Source organism: Fusarium vanettenii (assembly GCF_000151355.1).
Source record: "Fusarium vanettenii 77-13-4 chromosome 10 genomic scaffold NECHAsca_43_chr10_1_0, whole genome shotgun sequence".
In the NCBI taxonomy this organism is placed as follows: domain Eukaryota; kingdom Fungi; phylum Ascomycota; class Sordariomycetes; order Hypocreales; family Nectriaceae; genus Fusarium; species Fusarium vanettenii.
Genome location: NW_003315845.1, coordinates 247,188 through 271,500, shown reverse-complemented (window position 1 = coordinate 271,500; position 24,313 = coordinate 247,188). Strand labels below are relative to the sequence as shown.

At 52.5% G+C, this 24,313-nt stretch overlaps 11 protein-coding genes across 11 annotated transcripts; 7 read left to right on the top strand and 4 right to left on the bottom strand.

Annotated features, from left to right (window-relative positions):
- Position 1: 1 nt before the first annotated feature.
- On the bottom strand, positions 2–751 carry NECHADRAFT_49722 (uncharacterized protein; the record flags this gene model as incomplete). Its single annotated transcript, XM_003041632.1, has 3 exons — positions 2–319; positions 369–491; positions 599–751. 3 exons carry the CDS (start codon positions 749–751, stop codon positions 2–4), a joined length of 594 nt encoding a protein of 197 aa, XP_003041678.1.
- Positions 752–2,933: 2,182 nt separating this feature from the next.
- On the top strand, positions 2,934–6,133 carry NECHADRAFT_49659 (uncharacterized protein; the record flags this gene model as incomplete). The annotated part of the gene is made up of 4 exons (XM_003041697.1): positions 2,934–3,479; positions 3,537–4,247; positions 4,298–5,372; positions 5,433–6,133. The coding sequence occupies 4 exons, from the start codon at positions 2,934–2,936 to the stop codon at positions 6,131–6,133; spliced, it is 3,033 nt and encodes a 1,010-aa protein (XP_003041743.1).
- Positions 6,134–6,683: 550 nt separating this feature from the next.
- NECHADRAFT_101763 (uncharacterized protein) lies at positions 6,684–7,943 on the top strand. The gene is made up of 4 exons (XM_003041696.1): positions 6,684–6,822; positions 6,879–6,977; positions 7,032–7,393; positions 7,440–7,943. The coding sequence occupies exons 1-4, from the start codon at positions 6,756–6,758 to the stop codon at positions 7,839–7,841; spliced, it is 930 nt and encodes a 309-aa protein (XP_003041742.1). The 5' UTR covers positions 6,684–6,755; the 3' UTR covers positions 7,842–7,943.
- An 878-nt stretch (positions 7,944–8,821) lies between these two features.
- Positions 8,822–12,092, top strand: NECHADRAFT_85384 (uncharacterized protein; the record flags this gene model as incomplete). Its single annotated transcript, XM_003041695.1, has 4 exons — positions 8,822–8,858; positions 8,908–8,947; positions 8,998–9,117; positions 9,170–12,092. 4 exons carry the CDS (start codon positions 8,822–8,824, stop codon positions 12,090–12,092), a joined length of 3,120 nt encoding a protein of 1,039 aa, XP_003041741.1.
- Positions 12,093–12,814: 722 nt separating this feature from the next.
- NECHADRAFT_49795 (uncharacterized protein) lies at positions 12,815–13,687 on the top strand (the record flags this gene model as incomplete). Its single annotated transcript, XM_003041694.1, has 1 exon — positions 12,815–13,687. One exon carries the CDS (start codon positions 12,815–12,817, stop codon positions 13,685–13,687), a length of 873 nt encoding a protein of 290 aa, XP_003041740.1.
- A 1,464-nt stretch (positions 13,688–15,151) lies between these two features.
- Positions 15,152–16,167, top strand: NECHADRAFT_85382 (uncharacterized protein; the record flags this gene model as incomplete). Its single annotated transcript, XM_003041693.1, has 6 exons — positions 15,152–15,200; positions 15,260–15,416; positions 15,470–15,524; positions 15,574–15,831; positions 15,875–16,057; positions 16,105–16,167. The coding sequence occupies 6 exons, from the start codon at positions 15,152–15,154 to the stop codon at positions 16,165–16,167; spliced, it is 765 nt and encodes a 254-aa protein (XP_003041739.1).
- A 115-nt stretch (positions 16,168–16,282) lies between these two features.
- Positions 16,283–17,242, bottom strand: NECHADRAFT_49604 (uncharacterized protein; the record flags this gene model as incomplete). Its single annotated transcript, XM_003041631.1, has 2 exons — positions 16,283–16,902; positions 16,954–17,242. Coding segments are annotated over 2 exons (909 nt in total), but the record flags the coding sequence as incomplete, so codon positions are not given.
- An 808-nt stretch (positions 17,243–18,050) lies between these two features.
- On the top strand, positions 18,051–18,510 carry NECHADRAFT_85380 (uncharacterized protein; the record flags this gene model as incomplete). The annotated part of the gene is made up of 2 exons (XM_003041692.1): positions 18,051–18,113; positions 18,163–18,510. The coding sequence occupies 2 exons, from the start codon at positions 18,051–18,053 to the stop codon at positions 18,508–18,510; spliced, it is 411 nt and encodes a 136-aa protein (XP_003041738.1).
- Positions 18,511–18,587: 77 nt separating this feature from the next.
- On the bottom strand, positions 18,588–20,108 carry NECHADRAFT_85379 (uncharacterized protein; the record flags this gene model as incomplete). Its single annotated transcript, XM_003041630.1, has 4 exons — positions 18,588–19,255; positions 19,405–19,447; positions 19,498–19,992; positions 20,049–20,108. 4 exons carry the CDS (start codon positions 20,106–20,108, stop codon positions 18,588–18,590), a joined length of 1,266 nt encoding a protein of 421 aa, XP_003041676.1.
- Positions 20,109–21,695: 1,587 nt separating this feature from the next.
- NECHADRAFT_49778 (uncharacterized protein) lies at positions 21,696–22,472 on the top strand (the record flags this gene model as incomplete). The annotated part of the gene is made up of 1 exon (XM_003041691.1): positions 21,696–22,472. One exon carries the CDS (start codon positions 21,696–21,698, stop codon positions 22,470–22,472), a length of 777 nt encoding a protein of 258 aa, XP_003041737.1.
- A 493-nt stretch (positions 22,473–22,965) lies between these two features.
- On the bottom strand, positions 22,966–24,124 carry NECHADRAFT_49736 (uncharacterized protein; the record flags this gene model as incomplete). Its single annotated transcript, XM_003041629.1, has 2 exons — positions 22,966–23,241; positions 23,273–24,124. The coding sequence occupies 2 exons, from the start codon at positions 24,122–24,124 to the stop codon at positions 22,966–22,968; spliced, it is 1,128 nt and encodes a 375-aa protein (XP_003041675.1).
- Between the last annotated feature and the right edge of the window lie 189 nt (positions 24,125–24,313).

Genomic DNA, 24,313 nt, shown 5'->3' with positions numbered 1-24,313 from the left:
TTCAGACTCCACGTAGAGCCATTGCACTGATGACGAGCGACTCCATCTCCCTATGCCTGACATTGTTGTCCTTGATCTCATCGAGCCACTTCAAGCCGTTCAGCTTGTAATACTTGCGCACTTTAGCTACGTCACTGGTAGTAGCGATCTGCTCATCTGTGATAGGTGATGCTTCTCCCTCGACATTGGTCTTGAGATGTTCCCAAATTTGGTCATGGGTCAGGGGCTCTGTGCCATTGTCTGCTGGAAAGGTGACCTTGACCACAATGAGGTCCTTGGTTGAAGGGGAGATGCCATATCGGCGGTACGCATCGGCAATCTGAATTCGGGTCAGTCTCGGGCAAATTTGTCGACAGAGGTTATAGTACGTTATTAGAAGAGCTCATACAAGAGACAATCTCGGAGTGAACGTTGGGGGTCCTCAAGGCACCATTCACGGCCGCCGACGTAGCCTTGAAGACGGCGGATAATAATTGAAGCCTAGAAATGACCTGTTGGGGATCTGGCATCAGCGACAGGCTCCAGACGTCAAAGTCGCGTACTCCGACTTGGACTTGGCACGAGCGTTGATGACTGATGTGATGGGACCGGAACTCACCACGGAGGCATCGATAAAGGCGTACTCAAAGGCCGGATTCCGACCGAGGAGCTGCTGGTGCAAAAAGGCCGCATTCCGTACGTCACGGAATAGGGCAACGTGGACCTTGTGCGAGGCTGGCAGATGCTCGACAGTCACGGTTTCGAGAGACATGGTGGGAGGGGAGGCTGAGGAGACGTTTGGACGATCCGAGGAGTGCGCAACAAAAGTTCGGCTGGCCTTGCTGTAAGCCTCGATGTGGTATAGCGCGGGACGTTGTCGTCGTCGTCGTAGTCGTAGGTCTAATCGTCCGTCTCGTTATCTCGTCGCAAAGCTGTCGCGCAAAGTAAAGGCTCGATCTTTTGGTGTGGAGGGGTAAGGTTCGAGATGGACGGTGCGGCGGGGTGGTGTACAGTCTAGACCGTCACATGTTTCGCACTGTATACACACTGTTCCACTAACATGGCATTTCAAGTTCTGTTGTCTCTTGTCTGAGCACTAACACACTCAAATGAAGGCTCAAATCTCTCAACCACGTCACGAATCTCGGCTCTCCCTCGTTCCGTCCCAGATGAACAGAGAGAACTCTCAATTATCCTCTTCTTTGACTTTGCAGTTTTACGTCACCCCGTTATACAACAGAGCCGAGATATGCGACCTTGCTCTGTGCCATCCTCCGTCTCACCACCATCTCGACCAGCAGACTTCCGCTAATACCGTTTGCCTCCCATAATCGCCGACCCTAGGCCGGCGCCACGGGCTTACTACAGGACAGACAGCTGGCGGGGAGGTCTGGTTTACGGATACGGAGGTCTATCTCAAAAGTTTTGTCCTGGCCCTCAAGCCACACAAATACACGAGCCAATCAGAGGCCATTTTCCAAGCACAGTTACATCGGTACTTATGGTCCTCTTTCTTTGCTTTTGAAGCCCCTATCTTCTAAGGATATAGCTCTCTAAGCTTCACTAGATTTCCCCCTGGGCTCCAATAGCCCTCCCTATAGCTTTAGGGAGTAAGTAACTGAAAAGATTTGCTCCAAAGTACCTCAGGTACCGACAGGGATAAGCGGCCTTGGCGCTATTAGCTCCTGGACAAAACTTTTGAGAGAGACCTCCGTACAAGGTTGACAGATGCTGTAGCGGGAGCGGGACAATAAACCCGACGTTCAGCAAGGCACGAGACGAGGCGACCAAAGAGAAGCAGATGCAGGGCACCGCGCAGTCGGTAGGGCTGGCTGGCTCCAATGCAGCATGACATGGGGCATGGATCATACTTTGGTAAGGTAGGTCGCAGACGAGGGGTTGAGAGACCTGGCTTGCATGGAAGGTTGAAGCAGGTTTCCTCTGCAGCTCTGATCTTGCTCATTACAGAATTGCAGTTGAGGACTACCCGTTAATTCTTCCTTTGATCCAGCTCCATACCTCGTCATCAAGCACCTCATCCGAGAGCGTCCAAGTTTACGGAATCTCCGGGCTCTCTCGATTCCAGCCACAGAATCATGATTCCTTTGCTTTCCCGTTCTCTGGATGTGGCTTGCCCATGGAAGCCCTAGACCTTCTACAGTAAGCGATCCATCCAATGCCCCTTGCAACGCCCAGACAGGGCGCCAGCTGAGGCGGCGAGGCGTCCGGGCTGGCAACTGCTCGGACCAGAGACTCTGCTGGTACATGTCGAGGCATGCCCTGCAATGCCGTTCTTCTTCTAGAAGGCATCTCCGTTACTCGTTGCATGATATCTCGCCGGCTAATACATCTTCCATTGTTGGGGAGACGTGTTCTGACTGCTTCTTCCAAGCGAATTGCGGCCTCTCCTGTGCAAAAGAGAGCCGTTGAGTGATGAATCTGTTGATCGCTATCTCCGTCGCCGTGCTTTACGGATGCGTATATCAACCTATAGCTGAACAGACTTCAGTTGTCAGAACCAAGAGACACATTGGCTTCAAGACAAGACATCTAGAGGACCGCCTTACTCCCGTCAGCTCCTGTCAGATCATCCATCTCAAACCAGTCATAGTTTTCAGCTGTTTCATACACGCAAAGAAACACAGCCACGGCTTGAGTCCAGACTCGGCTGCCTTGTCTCGATCACAAGCATCCGTCGACTCCCTTCATCGCCACTCACCCAACCCGCAACCGGGGGTTCGTCGTGGCCACCCTGCGCCTCCACCAGCACCCCGGAACTGCAGCGCCCAAGCCCGCTAATGCATAGCGCATTCCCCGCTGGGCCCGTCCCTTGTACAGTGCCGGCAGTGCAAGACCCAGTAGCAGCCTTAGCAGCCTCTAGCGCCGCGACCATTAGCAGCAGCAGCACCAGCTCCAGGTCCCTCGACTGCCAGTCCAGCCCATCCTGGGTGTCGATGATGGATGTCGTCGCCCAGCGCAGCCTCAGTTCTCCCATCACCAACTTCTCATCACTATCGTTGCCGTCGCAGCCAGGATCTCTTAACTGGCCATTCGACGCGCAGTCTTGCTCTGCCCTCGCCTGGGCTCCTGATCCTCGCATCTTCGACTTCAATCCTCAGGCCTTTGCTGTAAAGGCACCTGCGACTCGACGGAAACCCACTGGGCGGCGCCCGCGCCAGCCCGCCGCGATCTACACATCCAAGGCCAAAGCCAAGGCTACAGCCGCGTCTACGTCCGCGACGAGCGCTTCATCCTCTGCTGTCTCGTCAGCGACAACTTCACCTTCTTCCTCCAGGGGCATCTCCCCGCGCTCCAAACCCAAGATGCCCGGACGACCTCCGAAGCGACCCGCCAGCAACGGCGAAGACGACGGCCCCATCCAGGCTCCAGGCAAGGTGAAGCTGCCGAGGCTGGAGCGCGGCCCTGACGACTTCTCCAGCGTTGTCAAGAACCGATTGCAGTCGTATACGCGTACGGGACAAGCTTGCGACCGGTGCAAGGTACGTCATGGCCCAGGGTGGCCCCCTTCAGCGAGATACTAACCGCGCGCTTTGCAGGTTCGCAAGATCCGATGCGATGCTCTTCCAGAGGGATGTTCCCATTGCACCAACCAGAACCTCGAGTGTTATGTCACAGACCGCGTCACAGGGCGCACCGAGCGCAGAGGATATCTGCAAGAGTTGGAGAGGGAAAAGAGCGACATGTTGTCACATATCCGCAACCTCGAGAAGCTGCTAGGCGACAATGGCGTCGAGGTCAAGCCCTGGCAATGGGCCCCCTACGCGCAGTATCCTCCTGGCGTGTCCTTTGACGACATGGGAAATCCGATTCCTGATCCAAATACGGGCGACACATGGTCACAGGTTGGAAGCGCATGGGTCAAGAACAACTCGGCTAAGCCAAAGTTCACGCCCAGCTTCCCTCGAAGTCTCTTGGAGTCACGGCCCCAGGAGAGTCATCTTGGAGTTGGAGGCGACAGTGCCCCTCTGAGCTCCATCAAGGGAACTCGATTGTCCATCCTTGGCATGACAGTTGATCTCGCCTCGTTCAAGGCCGCAGACATGGACGAGCCTCCAGCTGATGCAGCCGTGTCTGCACCGTTGTACAACAAGTCCCCTCAAGCCCTTCTGCAGTCCATCATGAACGTCAATCCTCCTCAGCATGTCGAAATGCCATCACGCAGCGATGCCTTTACTTATGCGGATTGGTACTTTCTCACTCTGTCTGCCTTCCTCCCTATCCTTCACAAGCCCTCCTTTATGCAATTGGTGAGCCAATCTTCCATTACTTCGCTGTTGTTTCTGCTAACGGTCAACAGTTGACACGCATGTACGATGAACCTAATTTCAAGCCAACCGTGGCCGAATCCGTCATTGTTCACATGGTGTTTGCCATGATCTACTTTCATTATGGCACTCGAAACTGGCAGCAGGCTGATCAGTGCACTCGACTGAACGAGTCGTCCAACAAACATTACCATTTTGCACTCAGCAAGTTCTTTGAGCTGACATGTTCCCGCGACTTGGCCTCAGTCCAGGCCATGGCTATGATTGCGGTGCATACCAGAGCTTTCCCCAAGCCTGGTTGTGTCTCAATCATTGCTAATTTGGCTCTGCAACGCGCCCTTGAGATGAATCTCCATCGAGAGTCGAGGAAGCCTGGCGAGCCTACGAATCTTCAGCACGAATTGCGCAAGAGAGCGTTCTGGGTCATCATGACTGTCTACATCGCTGTTGCCGGGCGTCGTGGAAGGCCGATGCCCATTACGGTTGAGGAATTCGACGTCGGCTTCCCCGAGCCCATCGCTGACGAGCTTTTGTCGGATGAAGGCGTCGATACGTCCCGCTCCATCCCCTGCGGATACTGGCCAGGCATTGTCAGCTTCAAAATCATCCCCATCTACCTGGAGATGTACTCCAACGTCTACAGCGTCAAGAGGGATCCACAGAATTATGTCAGTGTGGTCAACGCTCTGGAAACCCAGATCAAGAACTGGGAAGATGAGCTGCCTAATTCTCTTAAGATGGACCATTCTGAACAGACTGAGATGACTCGCATGCCTGCTCTTTACTGCAAGACATGGGCGCTCGAGTTCCGTCTTTGTCTGCGTCATCCTTCGGTGGCTATGACTACTGACAAGAAGATGATGGCTGAGAACATGGCCATCTGCGAGGATGTCTCGAGGAGAATGCTTCACTGCCAACTCGAGATTCAGAAGCACAAGTGTCTCGACACAACATGGTACCAGACTTCCATGTACACGGCTGGAGTCTTCATGCTTCTCGTGGCCATGTGGGAGAGGCGCTTTGAGACGACTCCAGAGGCCATTGCCACTTTACGGGAGGAGATGAACGGTTGGGTCGGCATTCTCGAGGAGGTTGGTTCCTTGCTCGGTAAGTTCCATACATTCACATTCACAGTTTGTTCATCAGTCAGCCCTAACATACGCCCAGGCTCGGGACCTAATCTCAGTGCTGAGATTAGAAACATCATTGACCGCACCATTGCTTGGATCGAGCATGACATGCGCAACAAGGAGAACAAGGAGAGTCAGCCAGCTGTGACGCCCGAGATCAAGCAAGAGCCTGCTCAGGCCTCGGCTTACACTGCCCCCCAAGTTCAATCCGCGCCTACAAGCGGAGGAAGCCAGGAGGTGCCGTCATCGAAAGGCTACTTTCCAGACGCAGGCCTCAACGGGCAGACACCATATCCCGCCTTGGCTTACAACGAGCACACGCAAAGCACAATGGCTCCATCGGCTTATGAGACCGAGGCCATGTTCTACAGCACCAGTGCTCAGGCAGCGGCCGCAGCGGTAGCAGCAACAGCAATTCCGACATCTGCCTCGCAGGCGAACCCACTGCTTGCCTTCACCACGCAATCGACACAGCAAGTGGCGTCTCAACCCACGGCCGACATGCTATGGCAAGGCCGCGGAAACACTTGGCACGACTGGACTACCGCCATTGCCGATAATCAGGATCGGTATAGTGCGTCGGCACTCTTGACGCTCGGAGGCGCCACACGTGATGCCACTTCGGGCGCGGGCGTCCCAGGCGTCACAGCCGGACCCTCAACGAACGATATGACCAGCATTCAACAGGGCCAATGGCCTTTGATGCTGTTTGACCATGTGGCGTCAAATGGGTCTTGATTTTGATGACATCTGATGGGATACGGCGTTGTTAACTGGTTTGTACCTGTACCCTCTGGAGCATGGACTGGGGCGTTTTGGCTGGTGCCACCCGAGGCATTCAATTCATGGGAAGAGGCGCCATGGCATGTTTGGTTCATGACATGTATGGTTTCATTGGCGCGATACTTGCTGGTAGGGAAAATACCAAGATGTCTAATGAGGGTGACCAGGATGGGTGGGAATGGATGGGTAATGGGGGTCATGGGGTCATGGGAGATGGTATGGAGTCAATTATGGGCGGTGGTGCATCACGAACTTTACGGTAAATATCACTTATAGACGTACAAATTTAATTCACAAGTTGCAATCAACGTTCACAAGCCTTGACTGTCATAACGCGTCGTGATGCTGGCTGTGGTGTTTGACGTGCACCGCCTCTGTGGCTCAGCCAAAGCTTATTCAGCCGACCATTTACCGGACGAGCTACCCACTTCTTTCTTGTCGCGTTGGTTCACTTCAGCAAGTTCCACGCCTACGACACTGTGAATCGACTCTAATCAGGCGCACGCTCTTGCGCACTCGAATTGCATTGCGCGCACCCTTGTATTATCTGTGCGAACTCGCTGCGACGATCGAAAAGATGGGCAAGAAGAGGCGCGGCCACCCCGACATCGAGGAGATCCTCCATCGGCCGTGGTGCTACTACTGTACGAACCTTGCGCCTAGCATTCTGGATGGCTGGATACTAACCATGTGATTGCAGGCGAGCGTGATTTTGAAGATTTGAAGCTTCTCATCTCTCATCAGAAGGCCAAGCATTTCAAATGCGACCGCTGTGGTCGTCGACTCAACACTGCGGGAGGTCAGTTTTATAACATCAGGGTCAAGACAACGCGCTGACAATTCGCCACCACAGGTCTTTCCGTGCACATGAACCAGGTGCACAAGGAGAACCTCTCGCAGGTCGAAAACGCGCTGCCGAACCGACAGGGCCTCGAGGTCGAGATCTTTGGCATGGAGGGTATCCCCCAGGACATCCTCGACCAGCACCGCAACCGCATCCTCCAGAACTTCCAGCAGGCGCAAAAAGACAGGCAGATTGCGACCGGAAATCCTCTTCCTGGCCAGGCGATGAACAACCCCAGAAAGAAGCTCAAGGTTGAATCGGCGAGCGAGCTCAAGAAGCGGCTGGAGGAGTTTCGCGCGAGGAAGAAGGATATTGCTGCTAATGGAGGTGTGGATGCGGCTGCGACGACGACCGAGAACCAGGCTACCTTTGTGAGTTTTTCTGTCTGTTCTTTACAACGTATGCTAACATGTGCAGAATGCTCCCCCTTATCAAACATCACAAGCACCTTACGAGCAACCAGGGTATCCTGCACAAGCAGCACCGGCTGCGCAACCCTACGGTTTCTCTCCCAACTCGCTACCCGCGAGGCCATCATCAGGCAACCTTCCCGCTCCTCCTGGTCTTCCTCAGCGACCGACACAGGGCGGCGCATGGAACGGTGCAGCACCCGCTGCTGGTGACGACATTGACCAGCTGATCCGCATGGCCGAGGCGGGTATCAAGCCACCACAGAAGGGTGAGGGAGAGGAGGGCGACAAGAAGAAGAAGGACAAGGACAAGAAGGGAAGGATGTTTTACGACGATGCCGAGGTCAGCCCCGAGGAGAGGATGGCTGCTCTACCACGGTATCAGTTCACACCAGAGGTTGGGGCCTAGGGTACCCGTTTTCCGTGGTGAGCTTTGTGGAGGGAGTGGAATCTTGTGTAAGGGGCTGTGATGGTTTCTAGGCTTATATGCATGGTTGGCGTCCTGGGTTGTAAACTATACGGTTAATGTGATGGTGCTTGATTTGCGCATGTCTGTGTACTTGAACATTGTGCCGACGACCCGATGTGAAGCATTCACTCATCTGGAGACAAAGAATACAAGAGCTATCGTTATCATGCTAGTGTTCAACTAATGGGGAGCAATCATGCATCCTTTCTCATCTCCGAAAATAGTCCAAGGATGTTGTGTTATGAACAGCGGTCTGTTTCAGCGACGATCAATGTTTGTTGTTCCACAAGTTGTTGTGATGGCCTTTCAAGTGGCCAAGGTTAACAAACACCACATGTGAATATTTCGTCAATGGGACGCCTCTTGAGAAGAGTGAAAAGCTTGGAGCTCTAAGAAAATTGACAATATCTTGAAAGTGACCAAGTTCAACCCCGTCTTTCAAGATATGCCTCGAAACCCCCATTCAAACATTCATCTCTAGGGTATTCTCGAACCTTGATCTTGACCACACCCGCTCAGAGCTCGCACAGGGATCCCCGGCACACCCCTGAGAGCCACACGGCGCTAAGCGTTCCCACAGCAACCGCGCCCAAAGGATGCAAAAACAAACTAAACGTCACCTGGAGCCCGTGCTCGGGCAATTCATCCCAAATTGAAGAAGGCTTTCCTTTTCCACTTCAACACACTAACAAACAGCCAGACAGGTAGGACTCAATTCATCTTTGTCCGTTTCGATCATTTTCTTCTTCTTCTTTTTTTTCATGGTCGGAAATACTGGCATACGCGAGCCTTGTATTCTTTGCCGTTGAGCTGTTTTGTTTACTTTGAACGACTCCTCCTCCCGTTTCTTCGATCCGTGAAGGAGTGCTCGAAGGAAGGGGAGCTATCTACACTACGCAATCGGCCAGAGGAACGAGATCATGGCCAATACGGGGCAGTCGTCAATCACTGTTGCCGGTAGGTTCCCTGCTTTCGGGGCGTTGGAGCTGCTGCTGACATGTCTTAGTTCGAGTCCGGCCCTTCACTATTCGCGAAGCTGCGCAAGTGTATGGAGTATGTTCCCATGTGTTGGGCACCGATCGCTGACTCTTTGCAGGCAAAAGAACGATGATGGAACAGTCTTTCTCGGCGATGGCTCTCTCGCCGCCGTCCCCGCTCCGAAGCTGCACCAGCGTGGCATTCGAAACGTCATCAAGGTCGTCGACGACCGCTGCTTGTACGCGCGCGACCTTGACCTCTCCCCTCTCGCAAGCACTGACATGACACAGAGTCTTTGATCCTCCCGAGCATAACCCCATCCAAAAGTTCTCCCGATCCGTCCTCCCTAGCTCCAAGAAGGTCAAGGACCAAGTGTTTGCCTTTGACCGAGTCTTTGACGACACGACGACCCAGTCCGAGGTTTACGAAGGAACCACTAGAACCCTGCTCGATAGTGTGCTCGACGGCTACAATGCGACTGTTTTCGCATACGGCGCCACCGGCTGCGGCAAGACCCATACCATTACTGGCACCGCCCAACAACCCGGCATCATCTTCATGACCATGCAAGAACTGTTCGAGAAGATTGAGGAACGGAGCCAGGACAAGACCACGGAGCTCAGCCTTAGCTACCTGGAGATTTACAATGAGACTATTCGTGACTTGCTGGTCCCCGGTGGTGGGCCCAAGGGCGGTCTGATGCTCAGAGAAGACAGCAACCAGGCGGTGACGGTTTCTGGACTCACCAGTCACCATCCCAAGGATGTCCAAGAAGTCATGGACATCATTGTCCAAGGAAACGAGTACCGAACTGTGTCCCCTACCGAGGCCAACGCCACATCTTCCCGATCCCACGCCGTCCTCCAGATCAACATTGCTCAAAAGGATCGAAACGCCGATGTCAACGAGCCTCACACTATGGCTACACTGAGCATCATTGATCTTGCCGGTTCCGAGCGAGCCTCCGTCACCAAGAACCGCGGCGAGCGTCTCACAGAAGGCGCCAACATCAACAAGTCTCTTCTTGCTCTTGGAAGCTGCATCAACGCTCTCTGCGACCGCCGACAAAAGGCTCACGTTCCCTACCGAAACAGCAAGCTTACTCGACTTCTTAAGTTCTCCCTTGGTGGTAACTGCAAGACCGTCATGATTGTTTGTGTTTCACCATCGAGCGCGCATTTCGACGAGACCCAGAACACGCTGCGATACGCGAACCGAGCCAAGAACATCCAGACCAAGGTTACCCGGAATGTCTTTAACGTCAACAGACACGTCAAGGACTTTTTGGTCAAGATTGACGAGCAGATGGCTCTCATCAACGAGCTCAAGGCGCAGCAGAAGGACGCGGAAAAGATCTTCTTTGCCAAGTTCCGCAAGCAGTGCGAGAAGCGAGATTCGACGGCTCGTGAGGGTATTCAGAGACTGCGGGCGGCCTACGACAACTCTGCTACTGATCGTCAGGAGCGTATCAGCAACATGAAGAAGTTGAAGAGCTTTGAGCGTCGCATCGGCATGCTCTCTGGATGGATCGCTGCCTTTGATAATGTCTGCGACCAGCGAGGCGATGAAGAGTCCATGCCGCAGAACCTTGTGGCTATTCGAAAGACGGCGACAGGTATTCTCGTCGAGTTGGAGAACAGCCGCCACCACATTCATCAGGCGCTGCAAAAGTCCAGTTGGGAGCGGGCCATCGATACAGCTCTATCGCACAGCTTGAAGCAGCTTCAGAGCACCGACGGCGCTGACATGGGAGAGATTAACAGTGTCACCCGTGAAGCCGAGCTCCTCAAGGCCAACTTTGACCGCGAAGCCTACCACGAGGTTCTGGAGCAGGACAGGGCTGGTGATGCAGCCATGGTTCAGATGCTCCTCACTGCTCAGTTTGAGACCCTCGCCTCTCTTTCAGACACCATGGGCATGGACGAGGAGTCAGCTGTGGCCCGCGCCAAGGAGATCATCAACCGTCTTCTTCAAACCGGCTACACTGCTGCTGGCCAGGTTGTCAAGCCTGACGGCTCAATGCCCGTGGTCGACATTTTCCCGCCTACTCGCCGCGGCACGCCCAAACGAAAGAAGACACCATCTCTCCACGTCAAGCCCATTGCCCCCCCTGTCTTCATGGCCGCCCCGAGTGAGGGTGCTCCTACGAGCCCGATGAAGGCATCCCCTCGACGACGTAGGGTGTTGGGAGCCTCCAAGAAGGGCGTCAGCTTTACCCCGGTGAAGAAGAACAAGAAGGGAGGAGTGCGATGGCGAGATGACGAGTCGGAGGCTGGCACTCTGGCCGACTTTGAGAAGACACCCCAGAAATTCACCGACTCGTCCCCGTCGCAGCCTTCTCCCGAGAAGGCCATCGTCGCCCCCGCAGTCCCAGCTTACCTTGAAGAGGAGGAACCACAAGAGTCTGCGAACGATGAATCGAGCCCTAGTCTCGAGGTCCCTGAGGTCAGCAGCTTGGGAGCTGCCAAGCCCAGCAGGTTCCAGGCAGGATTCCTGTCGAAGGGTGCTAGACACTCCCTTCGTCCTGATGGATCCCCTATTCCAAAGCCTCCATCAATGAGCTTGAACTTGTCGTCAAACTCACCCGAAACCCAGCGAACACCACCTTTGCGATCACTAGATGTCACTAAGACTGGCAACTTTTCGCCATCGCCATCTGGACTGGGAATCCCTCGCCCGACACGACTGTTGCCGACCATCAGCGACGAGAACAACCCTCCAGGATCTGGATCGGACTCGGAGACGACCACTATTGATGCTCGAAAGCTCCGCAACGCTCTGCACTCTGCCATGAAGGAAAAGGCTCGTAGGGCGAGCATGATGACGGGCACAGCTGCATCCAACGCCAGGAGAGTATCATCGGTGGGATCACTAGGCAGCGACCGAGCTGGACCCAGGCCTAGTCTGCCTGCGGCCCTCGCCAGCAGCGCCAACGGCATCTCTCGACTCCGCAGAGGTAGTGCTGAGCGGAGAAGAAGCCCACCCATGGCCTGCTCCCCTACAGACTTGAAGCTGGATAAGGCCTTGACACCAGGTCAGGCTAGGCGAATGAACATGAACGGTGGTGGTGTTCGAACAGAACACACTGGAGGAAGCCCTCAGGGCGGCATGGCTGGCGGACAGGTTCGCCGGATCACTATTGGTGTCGGAGTCGGACCTGGAGGCGCAGGTGTGCGTCGACAACAGAGCCAACCTAACATGGTCTGGCGATGAGGAGAACGATTAGAGTGTTTGAGATTCACTGACTGGCCTGGCCTGTATCAAATTGCCGTGATGGCCTTGGATGAATGATGTGCTTTTTGAGCCCGGAGTTTCGGCTACGGCGTTTGGGGGGCTTCGGCTTGGCTTGGCTTGACATGGTTGATGCGTGTAGAATGATAGTTTTAGTGTATGGATTTATCCTAGTAATGCAATGCTCGATACCTTGTTTATTTGCACTCTTGGTGGTCAATTGAGGTTATCGCCGATGGCTTGCTGTCACGGCTCAGCACCGGATTTGGACTCGGAGAGGCGTTTACGAGCCGGAGTTTACAAAATTATGTCCTTTGGTTGCACATCTTTCTAACGTTAGGATCTTTCCAGTGGCTTTTGATGATCCATAGTGCATCTGGTGTGGTGGTTATCGCCGACATCACCACCACACAGCCTGGGCCGATGATCACGTTTCGGCGATAGGCCCAATAGCCTGTCAAGCCACCTGCAGAACTTGTTGTCGTCGCGCGAAAGGAAGACGAGATGGGCAGATCAGTCGGCGATATATCAAATGCCCGTAAGAGGCGCTGGTCCGTTAAAGTCGGAGATAATTGAACATGTTCAGCTGCGCATGTCAATTGAGCTGTTGAAGCTCTATAAAGCCGCCCATGAAGCCATTCAGGTAAACCATCACACTCACCCCAGCTTGATCACCTACAAACGCCTTCTTTCCAATCTCTACAATGGCTCCTACTCCTGTTTGGTTCATCACCGCCGCCTCATCTGGCTTCGGCCGTGAGATCGCCCTCATCGCACTCAAACTCGGCCACATCGTCGTCGCGACAGCTCGTAACGCCTCGCGCATCCAAGATCTCGCCGATGCGGGCGCGTGCACGATTTCCTTCGATGTCACCTCACCTCTGAGTGACGTTGAAGCTGTTGCAAAGGACGTCTTTGCTAAGCATGGAAGAGTCGATTATCTTATCAATGCTGCTGGTTTCATTCTTGAGGGCTCAGTTGAGGAGTCGTCGCCTGAGGAGGTGTATGACAGCTTCAACACCAATGTTTTTGGGACTTTTAATACTATCAAGGCGTTTCTGCCTGGTATGAGGGCCCAGGATATTGGAGAGAATGACACAAGGGGTACTGTTGTCACCTTTGGAAGCTTGGGTAGTTGGAATGGAGGAGCGAGTTACAGCGTCTACGCCATGACAAAGGCTTGCGTGAGTTCACTCGCAGAGTCACTCAAAGAAGAACTCGCTCCGTTCAAGATCGTCGCCACTGTCGTCGAGCCCGGATACTTTCGCACCAACTTTCTCAACCCCGGCGTTAAAGTCGTGACAAAGCAGCGCATCGCCGCCTACGAAGATGAGAACACGCCCACGGGTCAGACGAGGAGGGTTCTGAACAAGAAGGATAACGCGCAGGAGGGAGATGTGAAGAAGGGGTGTCAGGTTATTGTTGATGTGCTTACGAGGAAGGATGGAAGGGAGGTTCCTGTTAGGATTGTGTTGGGCAAGGATTGTGAGGCTTTTATTAGGGGCAAGTGTGAGACAACTGTTGGGATTTTGGATGAGTGGAAGAGTTTGATTGTTAGTACGGATCATGATGAATGATGGGGATGTCATTTGATCATGATCTGTTGTAGATGAGCGCTCATTTTCTTAATCTAGTTTCCTGCTTATGCCGAATGAACTATTTTGTATTTGTGATGTATCTCGCACGTATGTCTGTGATATTCAAGGCGAAGCTCGAGAAATGACTTGAATTGCCTCTTGCAAAACGTATGGTACTTGTCTTGGGAGAGGCGTCGCAGTCCGGGGAACGAAATGAGTGCCGTCGACGTGTTGGTGCTACCAAATGTGGTGTTCTCGCTCAGGTACCCGGCGGTGGCACTCCCGGCAATTAGAAGCCGGAGGGTTGTAACTATGCTCATGAAACTTGTGTACCACAAATGACGCCTTGTGGTGCATATAGGTATTTGATCGTGCGACTGAGGAGTGTTGATGATCAAGATGTCGCCGTGGCATCTGTCTGTTGATCTATGATCGAGTACACTTTTCTCTGAGGAGCTAGCCAAGGGTCTAAATCACATAACATGACTACCTCAACAAATAAATGGCTTCTAAATGTGGAATTCTGAGCTGGATGTTGGGACATTCTGAAGACACTCGAGTGAGACCCTGAAGATTGAGGCCTCTTCAGCTACAGGAGAGGGTGGAAATGCCCTCGCCAACACAGGCTCTCTCCTTACCCATCACGATCAGTTCAAGGCAGCCAGCAGTGGAGCTCTCGGCCGAGCCCTAGTATTGGCTTGGCAGCTGATCAGGCTCGGATGTCGGTCATCCCCAGAGCCGCTAGATGGGGATCTTGGCGTTGAGCGGTTTGTTGGTTGTGAGATTAGGCGTTGAGCGAGACTTTCTTGCGGGGGATTCACACGACTAGGAGCCTGGACAAGTCAGATCTCCTGGACGAAGCACGTTTTACTTATTTTTTATTTTTTATTCTTTTTGTTTAGCGAGGTTCCAACTCCACTGGCAGGTGTTCCGTCCTGGAATTGGACAGCTAGGTGTAACCGCCGTGATAATGCCAAGCAGCCAACACTTCAGCTCATGTGAGTGGCGTTTCTAAGCTTAAATGAGAGGAAATTTGAGATAGCTGTGCCTCCTGATCGACATGATACAGCCGGGTATCGGACTGGCTTTTGATGCAGGAGTGCATACGCCCGGTCAACGTGGGCAGCAAAGTTGACAACTGGGGATTAATTCTACTTTGTTTGTGAGTTTCCGCCTTTGTGGGAACTCGAGGGGATTGCAATTGGTGCTGAGTACCGCCAAGAAGTGATCTTGAGATGAGGATGTGGAGTGAGACGTGGTGGGTAAAGCTGAGCACAGCCTTGAGCAAACTGACTCGCTGCGTTAGTTGTAACTGGGGTTGGAGATGGTGAGCTTGACAGGCTTCTTTAGAGATGTTGGACTGTCTATTAAAGACCTCCATGTCCTATGTCTAGTTGTAATTCGGATACACAGATCAACCCTGAACAACACCCTGAAAATCTCACCACACCAGAATTCGCAACCATGTCTCTTCCACCTGCCGAGAAGCTTCCTTTATATGCCAGTGGTGACAGTATGTCTCACAAGTCTTCACAAACGCCGTCGCTGCACTTACAAGATACTACTTGCTAGTCCGAGAGAAGTGGGATCCCAAGAAGCCCGAGTATGAGACAGAGATCTCAGACATCCTTGGAGAGCCATGGATCATTGACATCGATCCCCACAAGATCTGGCCGTACGCAGAGGAGGACAGCTGGGCCGAGAGGTACACTGGCGAAGTGATGAGAGAGTAAGCGGCCTAAATTAGAATTTTACGGGAACCATGACGCTGAATTTTGCTAGCTATGTCAAAGTCGCCATATTCAACTTTGGAACATTCGTCAACAATTTGGGGGAAGTTCTGCACCGCCCACACTCTCACTATGGCCGCCGATGCCAACGAAAAGACTGATTACTGCAGCTGCGAAGTGTCACCGGATGGCGAGCAGGTCATGATCTTTCATACTGAGAAGCTCGGAATCAACATTAACAACGCCCTCATGACTGATTTCGTGAAGGAGGCACTCGATGCCGCACCTGCAGACCCTGGCCCAATGAGCTACCGCGTGCGCATGGAGACTCTCAAGTGCCAAGAGCGCATCGGAGAGAAACAGGAAAAACTCAACGCCATGCTCCAGAAGGAGGTTACTTTCGATCCCAACTGGGTTTGATGCAGTTGAGAATTGGCGGTACGGCATGGGCGATCAGATCAGGTGGTACTTTGGGGCTCTCGTGTCGAGGATGAATGGGGATGGCTTTGGGACCAATGATGTTTTGAGGGAAGGGTTCCTTGAGGCTGTGGAGAAGAACACGATTGTGTTTCGCGTTGTGGACAAGATAGACGAGACGTACAATGAGTACGTTCTAGAGGATGGGGTGTTTTACATCCAGGTAAGTTCATCTGAGGCTATTTAGGACTGCTGCTAACGTAAAGATAGACCACGCCTAGCCGATTCGGCGTCAAAATTGACCGCACTGGTCCTTTGGTTGAGATTCTGTAGTTCTTTTTCAATGACTTCTCGGTCGTATACAAGATCAAAGAACACGCTAATAAACACATAATAGCTGCAGAACCAGATGCTGAATTCTGTAGTTCCTGTCCTGAATGTCACCAGTTCAAGATTCCTTGCCGCTACCTAGGACACTCATGAACGTGTGCTCCGTAAACGCCCACACCCGTTCCATCATCCCATCTTCAAGATACCCAACCACAAGCGGACTCTCGGGAAGAATGTCACTATCAGCGCCAACCCTAAACACAGCCAAGGACGATCTGGATCCATCTCCCTTTGCCTTAAAAGCCTCAGCGGTAATCAAGAACAGCTGTCTCGCCGCACACTCCTGCACAGACATGTTGAACGGCGCAGCAAGCAGCATCAGAACCCCAATGACCCCCTTCAAAGGCTGCCCAAACCCTTCCATGATATTGGTCCCCCGGACAGGGCCAGGGTAGATGTGCAGAAACGAAACATCGGGGTTCCCGCGGGCGAGATACTCGAGGGACAGCGTATGCATGGCTGTCGCCTGTCGGGAGCAGGCTTTCAGGCTGTAGTTGTCTCTCATGGGCAGGTCGTCTTTGAAAATTTTGCCTTCGTTCCCTGCCCCGAGGACTGAGATGACGCGGGATGGGCGGCCGTTGGCGGCGGCGTTTTTGAGAAGGGGGAGGAGGTTGGCGACTGCTCGGATGCGAGAAAAGTACATGAGGCTGTACATTTTATCCAGGCCTTCTTCCGTATCTAAACATTTCTTCAGTTGTCAAGATTCGAATAACTGTGGAGATGGCATACCGTTGCGGCCTTTGGGGTTCAAGATACCCGCGGTCAAGAAAAGGAGGTCGATCGCCGACTCCTTTTGAGCCACGGAGTGACAAACGTTATCCACGTTCCGTATCAAGGAGAGATCGCTCTTTATAAAGCGAACCTCAGCCGAGGAGTTGATTGCTTCAAGTTCCTTTGTGAGGCGAGATGCCGCTGACTCGTTCCGGCCGACGATGTAGAGCGTCGGTTCCTTGAAACTGGTGACCAACTCGCGGCATGTCGCGGCTCCGATACCACCTGTGCCTCCCACTGATATTGCATTAGCATGTTATTCCGAGATTGAGGGTTAACGTACTCATCACGGCAACAATTCGAGTCTTGTTGGCAGCCTGGGAGTTGGCCTGTTGGATGGAGGATAGAGAGGGCATGATTGGGAATACCCCGATGAATAAATCTGATTGTGAATAGCAGAAGAAGATAGAACACTGATGATGGCTAGGAAGACAAAGACTTGCCACGGCCTTCTTATGCACCGCTTCGACCTTTTCTTCTAACACGACTAATGGTATTTTGAAATGGCCGGGACCTTCCAGAGCTAGGTTCGACCCAAACTATATCGCAAACATGCACCAAAATGGTTTAGTTGTAATTATCGTGGCTCATTCCCAGCCCTCCGTCTGCCGACCAGCCGCCATGATTCGGAGTTGGCTAATTTCCGAGCCCGAAAGGTCCAATATCATTCCGCATGTTTCAATGCTCTCTCTTGATGCCGGGTCGTGATCTAATACTTCGGAGTAGGCGGTCAGGCCGAGACTTGTTTGGTGGCGGAGAAACCACAAGGCCGAATGAACCAGAGCGACCAATTATATTCTAGCATCGCATGGCTATCTCGAAATGGTTTAGATGCATCCACCACTAACATGCCAAAAGTCTGACAGTATGGCTTCGTGTAAGTGGCTCCTCGGGCATGGTCTGAGCAGAGGTTCTTGCTATAAAGCCGCCCTTTACTTCCTCTAATACTACAATCATTTTAATCCTCTATTCATTCTATAACCTTCTGCCTTCTTCTCTATCTTACTCCCTGGCCTCTTCTTCAAGCCCTTCATCTCCAAGCCCCATCTATCATCATGAGCGGCAGCTGTCTTTGCGGCGACATCAAATACACCATCTCTGGTGATCCCGTTGCCCAAGTGTGTTTCCTGTTCTAGCCTGCATTGCAAGTCCAACTAACACCTTCAGGCCCTCTGTCATTGCCTCGACTGCCGACGCATCTCCGGCTCCCTCTGCAGCTTCAACTGGGTCCTCCCCTCGCAGCAGCTCATCGTCGTGAACGGAACTCCCAAGACGTACACTAACGCCTCCAATACCGGCAACGCCGTCACCAGCCACTTCTGCGGCAACTGCGGCACTACTCTCTGGAGAGACGGGCCTGCCACGCAGGGCATGGTCTATCTGAAGGCCGGCACGATCGATAACGGCGACGAGCGTGTCAACGCTAGGGCGCCTGTTGCTGAGATCTTTACCAGGAGAAGGATTGAGTGGGTTCAACCGATGGAGGGTGCTCAGCAGAAGGTCGACCTCGTGTAGCCGTGGAACTGGGGATAAATTGAGTGAACGTTTCGTTCTCGCTATCCCTCATGTTTGATTCTCAAATAAACTGAACCCTATTGCCCACTGTGCTTATCAATTAGTTCCCACACTCTACGTTTACACTGTTCACTGGCCATAGTTGATTGTGATATAGCCGCCATAGGCCATGACAGGCAAAACATGCGGGATGCAGTCCCAGATGCATTCTTGGCCTCGGTGGCTTGTTCACTAGGTGCCAGCGCAGCCGTGACCTCCTCCCAGAGTGTGCGTAGTCCAGCTTCCTGTTGGATGACTAGCCACTCAGGAATCCGGGACTGGAGATCATCGTCGGCTTCCGCGACGTGAATCAGGGCGTCGAAAGATCGTAGAAGTGCATTGACGAGGTGTAACCGCACAGTAAGGTAGAGACTCTTAGCGATAGCGGCCGAGGTAGCAGAGTCATTTCTCAAAAGTCCGTTGAAGTACGCAGGAGAGCTAGTATCGGGCGATACTTGAGAAACTACAAGATCAAGACTTCCCAAGACGCGCCGAACTTGGTCGGCCACATTGATAATGTGCGTTTTGGAGTGATTCAATCCCACTGTACTCTCGATTTCGGCCAGCAGATCGACTGACGTTTGAACAATTGGGTCAACGGGGTAGAATCCCGGCCAGGCTATCCACGGGCCTTCGAATTCGGCTCTTAATGACGCAGGGTCTGCTTTTTTGGAAAAGATGTCCATGATCTTGACGGGGGTGTCAGCTGCAGGAAGAGTAGGCAAGGGAGGTGAAATACTTTTATATGGCGGCAGAATATAAAGAGATTCTGGTCCAACTGCGTATCTAGTCCTCGCTGCACCCTGGAAAGGAGCATCGCAAGCGCTCCTTTGCCATGTGGGTGACATTTTACACCAATTCCCTGTACTTCTGCACGAGGCAATTGCTGAACCAAGACCTAGCAACACTATTAGTAGAGATAACAAGAATAACCTCAGGAACGCAAACCTCAAAGAAACCGAGCACAAAGAGGGTCGCTAGGATAGAATCATCACCACCTATCGTCAAGTCCTGCATTGACCGCCTCAACATCAGGATGGCGTCTCCGTAAGACTGCCTCGCCCGGATCAGGGCATCTGACTGATGTAGCTGCCCTGACCCGCTGGCTAGAGCCGCGGCGTTGAGTGCATGGGAGAAACAGGGGGCGTGTTTCCCCGAGCCGAGAACCGGCAGGGCTTCAAAGATGCCCATACCCGAGTTCAGGAAGTAGTCATCGTAGAGCTTGAACACGTTGCACACTGTAAAGGGGCTTCCAAGCGATGGCTGGGGGGGAGACACCTCGTTGAGGTCTCGCCTCCTTCTCTGCTTGTCGACTCTGGCTTGGACCTGTTGCGCAACGAGGGCATTCTGCTGACGGTGCACCAGTTCCCAGGAGGAGGGATAACCTGAACAGCGCCCAGTTAGGCGCAGGCAGCGTTTGCAGGAGGGTTTTTGAAGATCGCACTGGGAATGCAGAGTTGATGTAGGTACTCGACAGATGAAAGGGGATGGTTGCATACCTTTACTCGACTGTCTTTACAGGTGAAACAGCCAAGCGATGGCTTTCCGCGGTTTACCATTGTGAGATAAAGCCCTGGGTCTTGGGTAAACTAAATAGTTAATGATTAGGCGTTGAGGGGAAGGGAAGAAGTTTAGGGCGTGTAAAAGTCGAAGTGAATTTGAGTTTGTGCCTTATGTCAGCAACCTAGCAGAATGGCTAGATCAGCCACAGTAGCTAAGAACTAAATCCTAATACCGAGAAACACTATGAGGTCCCCGGTATAGAGTGAGGTAGAATCTAGCTCAGTGCTCCGCGGCAACGCCTAGGTTTCTCGAGTGAGCAAATCTGACAAGGACTAGCTTACTGCGTGATATATGTAATATTGATTTGCTCGTGGTGTTGAAAGAAACCATTCGTTCTAAAGAGCCTTATGAACTAGAGGTCATGGTGTTTTACACCATTGGGTTTTGATGCTGTCATGTGTTTTTTAGCATGTTATTGTATCTTGCGTACGACTAAGACGTCGTTGAAAAATTAATAATGCGTTTATTAGTGCGTTCTTTTATATTGTGCCTGACGGAGGTTATTGATACTAACAAAACAACAGCATCTCGACTGTTCCTCCATGCAATGTCTGGGCTTCCCGAGCGGATAAGTTCAACGAAGTCTACTTCTATGCGTGGTAAAAATACTATTTATATATTATGATCTTTGAAAGACACTAATTGTCTTAATAAGCATTGTTTAATTACATAACTATTGCCAGTGCAGCTGGCTATTTAACAGCAAGCGTCGCCACATCAACACTATCGGCACGTGTTTCTGACACACACATAGTTATAAGTCATGTATGCAATTGTGTTCCTTTCAAACCGCGAGAATCATAGTCGACCAGGAGGCCTCGCTCAAAAGGCACAACATCCCTGCTCATCCGGCCGAGCGGAATTAGGTCTCTCAGGCAATACCTTTCCCCACGGAATATTTCCATGCGCTGGTCCGTTTAATTCACCGTCTTTTACTCAACATACACAATTAAAGATGACTTAGCTTCATACTAGGTGAGCCCAGTGCCCGAGTTGGAAAGAGTCCCGAGACCATCCCACGCACGCAAACCACCTAGGAAATGCGCAATCCCCAAGTCCGACTTTATAGTTGGTCACCTGCCAAGTCGGCATTTTAAGCTTTTACCCTTTTTACTAAGCGCACCATTGAACCCATGGCAGGAGAAGGTCAACGGACGAAGCCGACAGCTCCGAAGTCAGAGTTTCAGGAACGAGGTCCTTTCCCCAAAGTAACAGCGGGACCACTCACAGGATTCCATCAATCGTTTTGTTTGTCCGCCCCGGGTCGAGTTTCATTCCGACAGGGTCAGGCTGCCGGGATCGTCGAGGCGTCAACCCCTGACTGGCGGGAAATATCAACCCACGTCTCATAGGGGCCTTGGCATTTACGGGTGAAATGTCCCGATTTAGTAGACACGGAGCAGGACATGCCACTGTCTTGTTTCGTAAACGCGCCATTGACCGCATGTTTATTGAGTTTTGGCTATAGCTATTTTGATATAGATTGTTAAGTTTGTTATATATACGACCTAAGGAACTCCCTCAATTTTAAGGTCACCCTCGTCGATTCTGCTCAGTCTCTGGATAATCTGCACCTTGTCAAAATGAAGTTTACTATTTCCTCTCTCACGGCCTTGGCCCTTGGTGCCATCAGCGCTGCCGCTGCGCCTACTGTCTACTTCTGTGGTGACAGCACCATGGCCAAGAACGGTGCCAACGACGGATCTACAGACGGCTGGGGCAACTACATTGGCCAATACCTGACTGCCCCTGTTGTCAACAAGGCTATTGGTGGCCGATCCGCCCGCTCTTACTGGAACGAGGGTCGCTTCCAGGAGGTTGCCAACCTTGTCAAGTCTGGAGACATTGTTGTCATTGAGTTCGGTCACAACGACGGTGGCTCCCCTGAGAAGAACGACAACAAGCGCTCTGACTGCCCCGGAGCTGGCAAGGAGACTTGCATTTCGGACGTCACCGGCGAGACCGTCTACACCTTTGTCTTTTACGTCAGCCAGGCCGCCAAGCTCATGACCGCCAAGGGTGCCACCGTCATCCTCAGCTCGCAGACCCCCAACAACCAGTGGGAGACCGGCACCTTCAACTCTGCCGCCCCTCGCTTCGTGGGCTACCAGCAGACCGCCACCAAGGCCCTGGCCTCGTCGAGCGTCACCTACGTCGACCACTTCCAGGCCGTCACCAACATGTACCAGAAGCTGGGCAAGGACGCCGTCAACGCCTTCTTCCCCAAGGACCACACCCACACCAGCCCTGCTGCTGCCAAGGCCGTCGCCCAGGCTTTCGTGCAGGCCGTCTACGAGGAGCTGAACGGCAAGACGAGCCTGAAGCCCTATGTCAAGACCCCCATCACCAAGGTTTACTAGAGTGGGATTTATGGCGGGTTAAAATGATGTCTTTCTTGTTGATAGTTTGTGTGTTTGAGTATAGAACGTGTCTATGAGCCATGATATTGTACATAACGGGTTACTAGAGTAGCGAGGCCTCGAAAAATATCTGAAGGCTTGATGCCTACTCTTGCTTGCATTCGTTCCCATATTCATTCTCAAAGCGTTGTGAGTTTGCTGTGCGACTTTTCTAATCAATTCGGTTTTATTACAGAGCCATGAGGCCGATAATGCACATGCCCCATGCATCCAACTCATTCGAAGTAAGTTAGGTCATGGCTTGAAGCACACATTCGAAAATTGTAGCTTAATCACAGTCGAGATTTAAATCACCATGCTGTTTAGCACTAACTACAGAGTAGCAACTGTGTCTTGGGGCTGTTTTTAATACAGTTATAATCCCAAAGCTAGCCTTTTCACCCCAGCAGCCATCTATTCTTTCATTTTAATCAAAGGAACGCTTGATACACCCTCAAGGAGCCCGAGCCAGGACAGTACCCATCTTGGAGTACGTGTTGCCAGTAGACGCAACAAAGTCGTCGGGCGATAGACCAGCCTGGGGCTGGAAAACACAGATGATATCACTTCCTCCAAAGGCAAAGTACGAGATCTCATCACCCTTCTGCAGCTTGTCTCCCTCCTTGACAGTCATCTTGACTGAAGAAACCTGGGCCATACCGATGGGCAGGACAGCAACCTTGCCGAGGACGGGGTTGTCAATTACGCAGAGGCCTCGTGTTTGGAGGAACTGGGTCATGTTAGCTTGTTAAACTATAAACATATTTTGATAGAATTACCTGGTAGCCAGGGGTATCTGGAGCATCCGGTCCGCACATGACACGGATCGGCTCACACTTGGAGTTGACCTCAAGGTAGCAAGCACCCTGGATGTTCTTGACCTCAAGAACCTTTCCAGATACAGGTGCGTGCTGTCGGTGGTAGTTGAAAGTGTTCAAGAAGGCATGCATCCAGACACCGCCATGGAAGCTCTCTGCATACTGGCTGCCCTGCAGCAGCGAGCTGATGGTCCAGGGAAGGTTCTTGATGTAGATGAGGCCATCGGACTGAATGTTGACAATGCTCTGGTTGGGCACCGAGTTGTCGTAGGTACAATCAGCCGGGTAAACAATGACCTTGTCGTTGTTTTGGTCGGCAATAGGCCGAGAGCCGGGCTTGAGCCTCCGGTAGAAGAACTCGTTGAAAGTTCGGAAGCCACCAGGAGGAACAAGGGCCTCATCGTAGTTGTACTTTGGTGAGTCCTTGAAGGTTTGAAGGGACTCAGGCGTGATGGATGCCGGTGTATCCATGAAGAGGCCGATGAGCTGAGCATAGACGACTATCCAAGACGATAGCCAAGTAAGTGGCTGACCAACCTCATTAGGGTTGATCTCAGTCTGGAGGCCCTTCATCGGAGGTTGGTCCATGATAAAGTAGAACATGCACAGGATGTTGTAGATATCCTTGCCCTCGAAGTTCTCAGTGGGAGTCCACTTGAGGAGATCATTGGCAAAGACGAGGAAGGAGCGAGAATCATGGATCTTCAACTTGTCCATGAACTCGGGGATCTGCTCATAGGCAGTAGACACGGCCTCATCTAGGGCTCCGGGCTCAGCCTTCTCGAGGTAGCCCATGAGGAGGACGATGACGGGGTTAAAGTGGATGGGAATCTCCCCGGGGACGGGCACGACGGGGGGGAGGAATCCCTTTCCGACGCGTCCGATGGGGGAAGCGAAGGAGGGAGGTGGCTGGAAGCCGATCTCGGTATCGGGGGCGGTGGGAAGGCCAGACATGGTGAAAGCTCAAGGGGTCACGATTGATGA

Excerpts from the sequence above, each read along its gene's own strand:
- NECHADRAFT_101763 (XM_003041696.1), top strand. The coding sequence starts at position 6,756 with ATGGGCAAGAAGAGGCGCGGCCACCCCGACATCGAGGAGATCCTCCAT. Across the intron at positions 6,823-6,878 it reads TCGGCCGTGGTGCTACTACT|GCGAGCGTGATTTTGAAGAT; the intron begins GTACGAACCTTG and ends ATGTGATTGCAG. Across the intron at positions 6,978-7,031 it reads TCGACTCAACACTGCGGGAG|GTCTTTCCGTGCACATGAAC; the intron begins GTCAGTTTTATA and ends TCGCCACCACAG.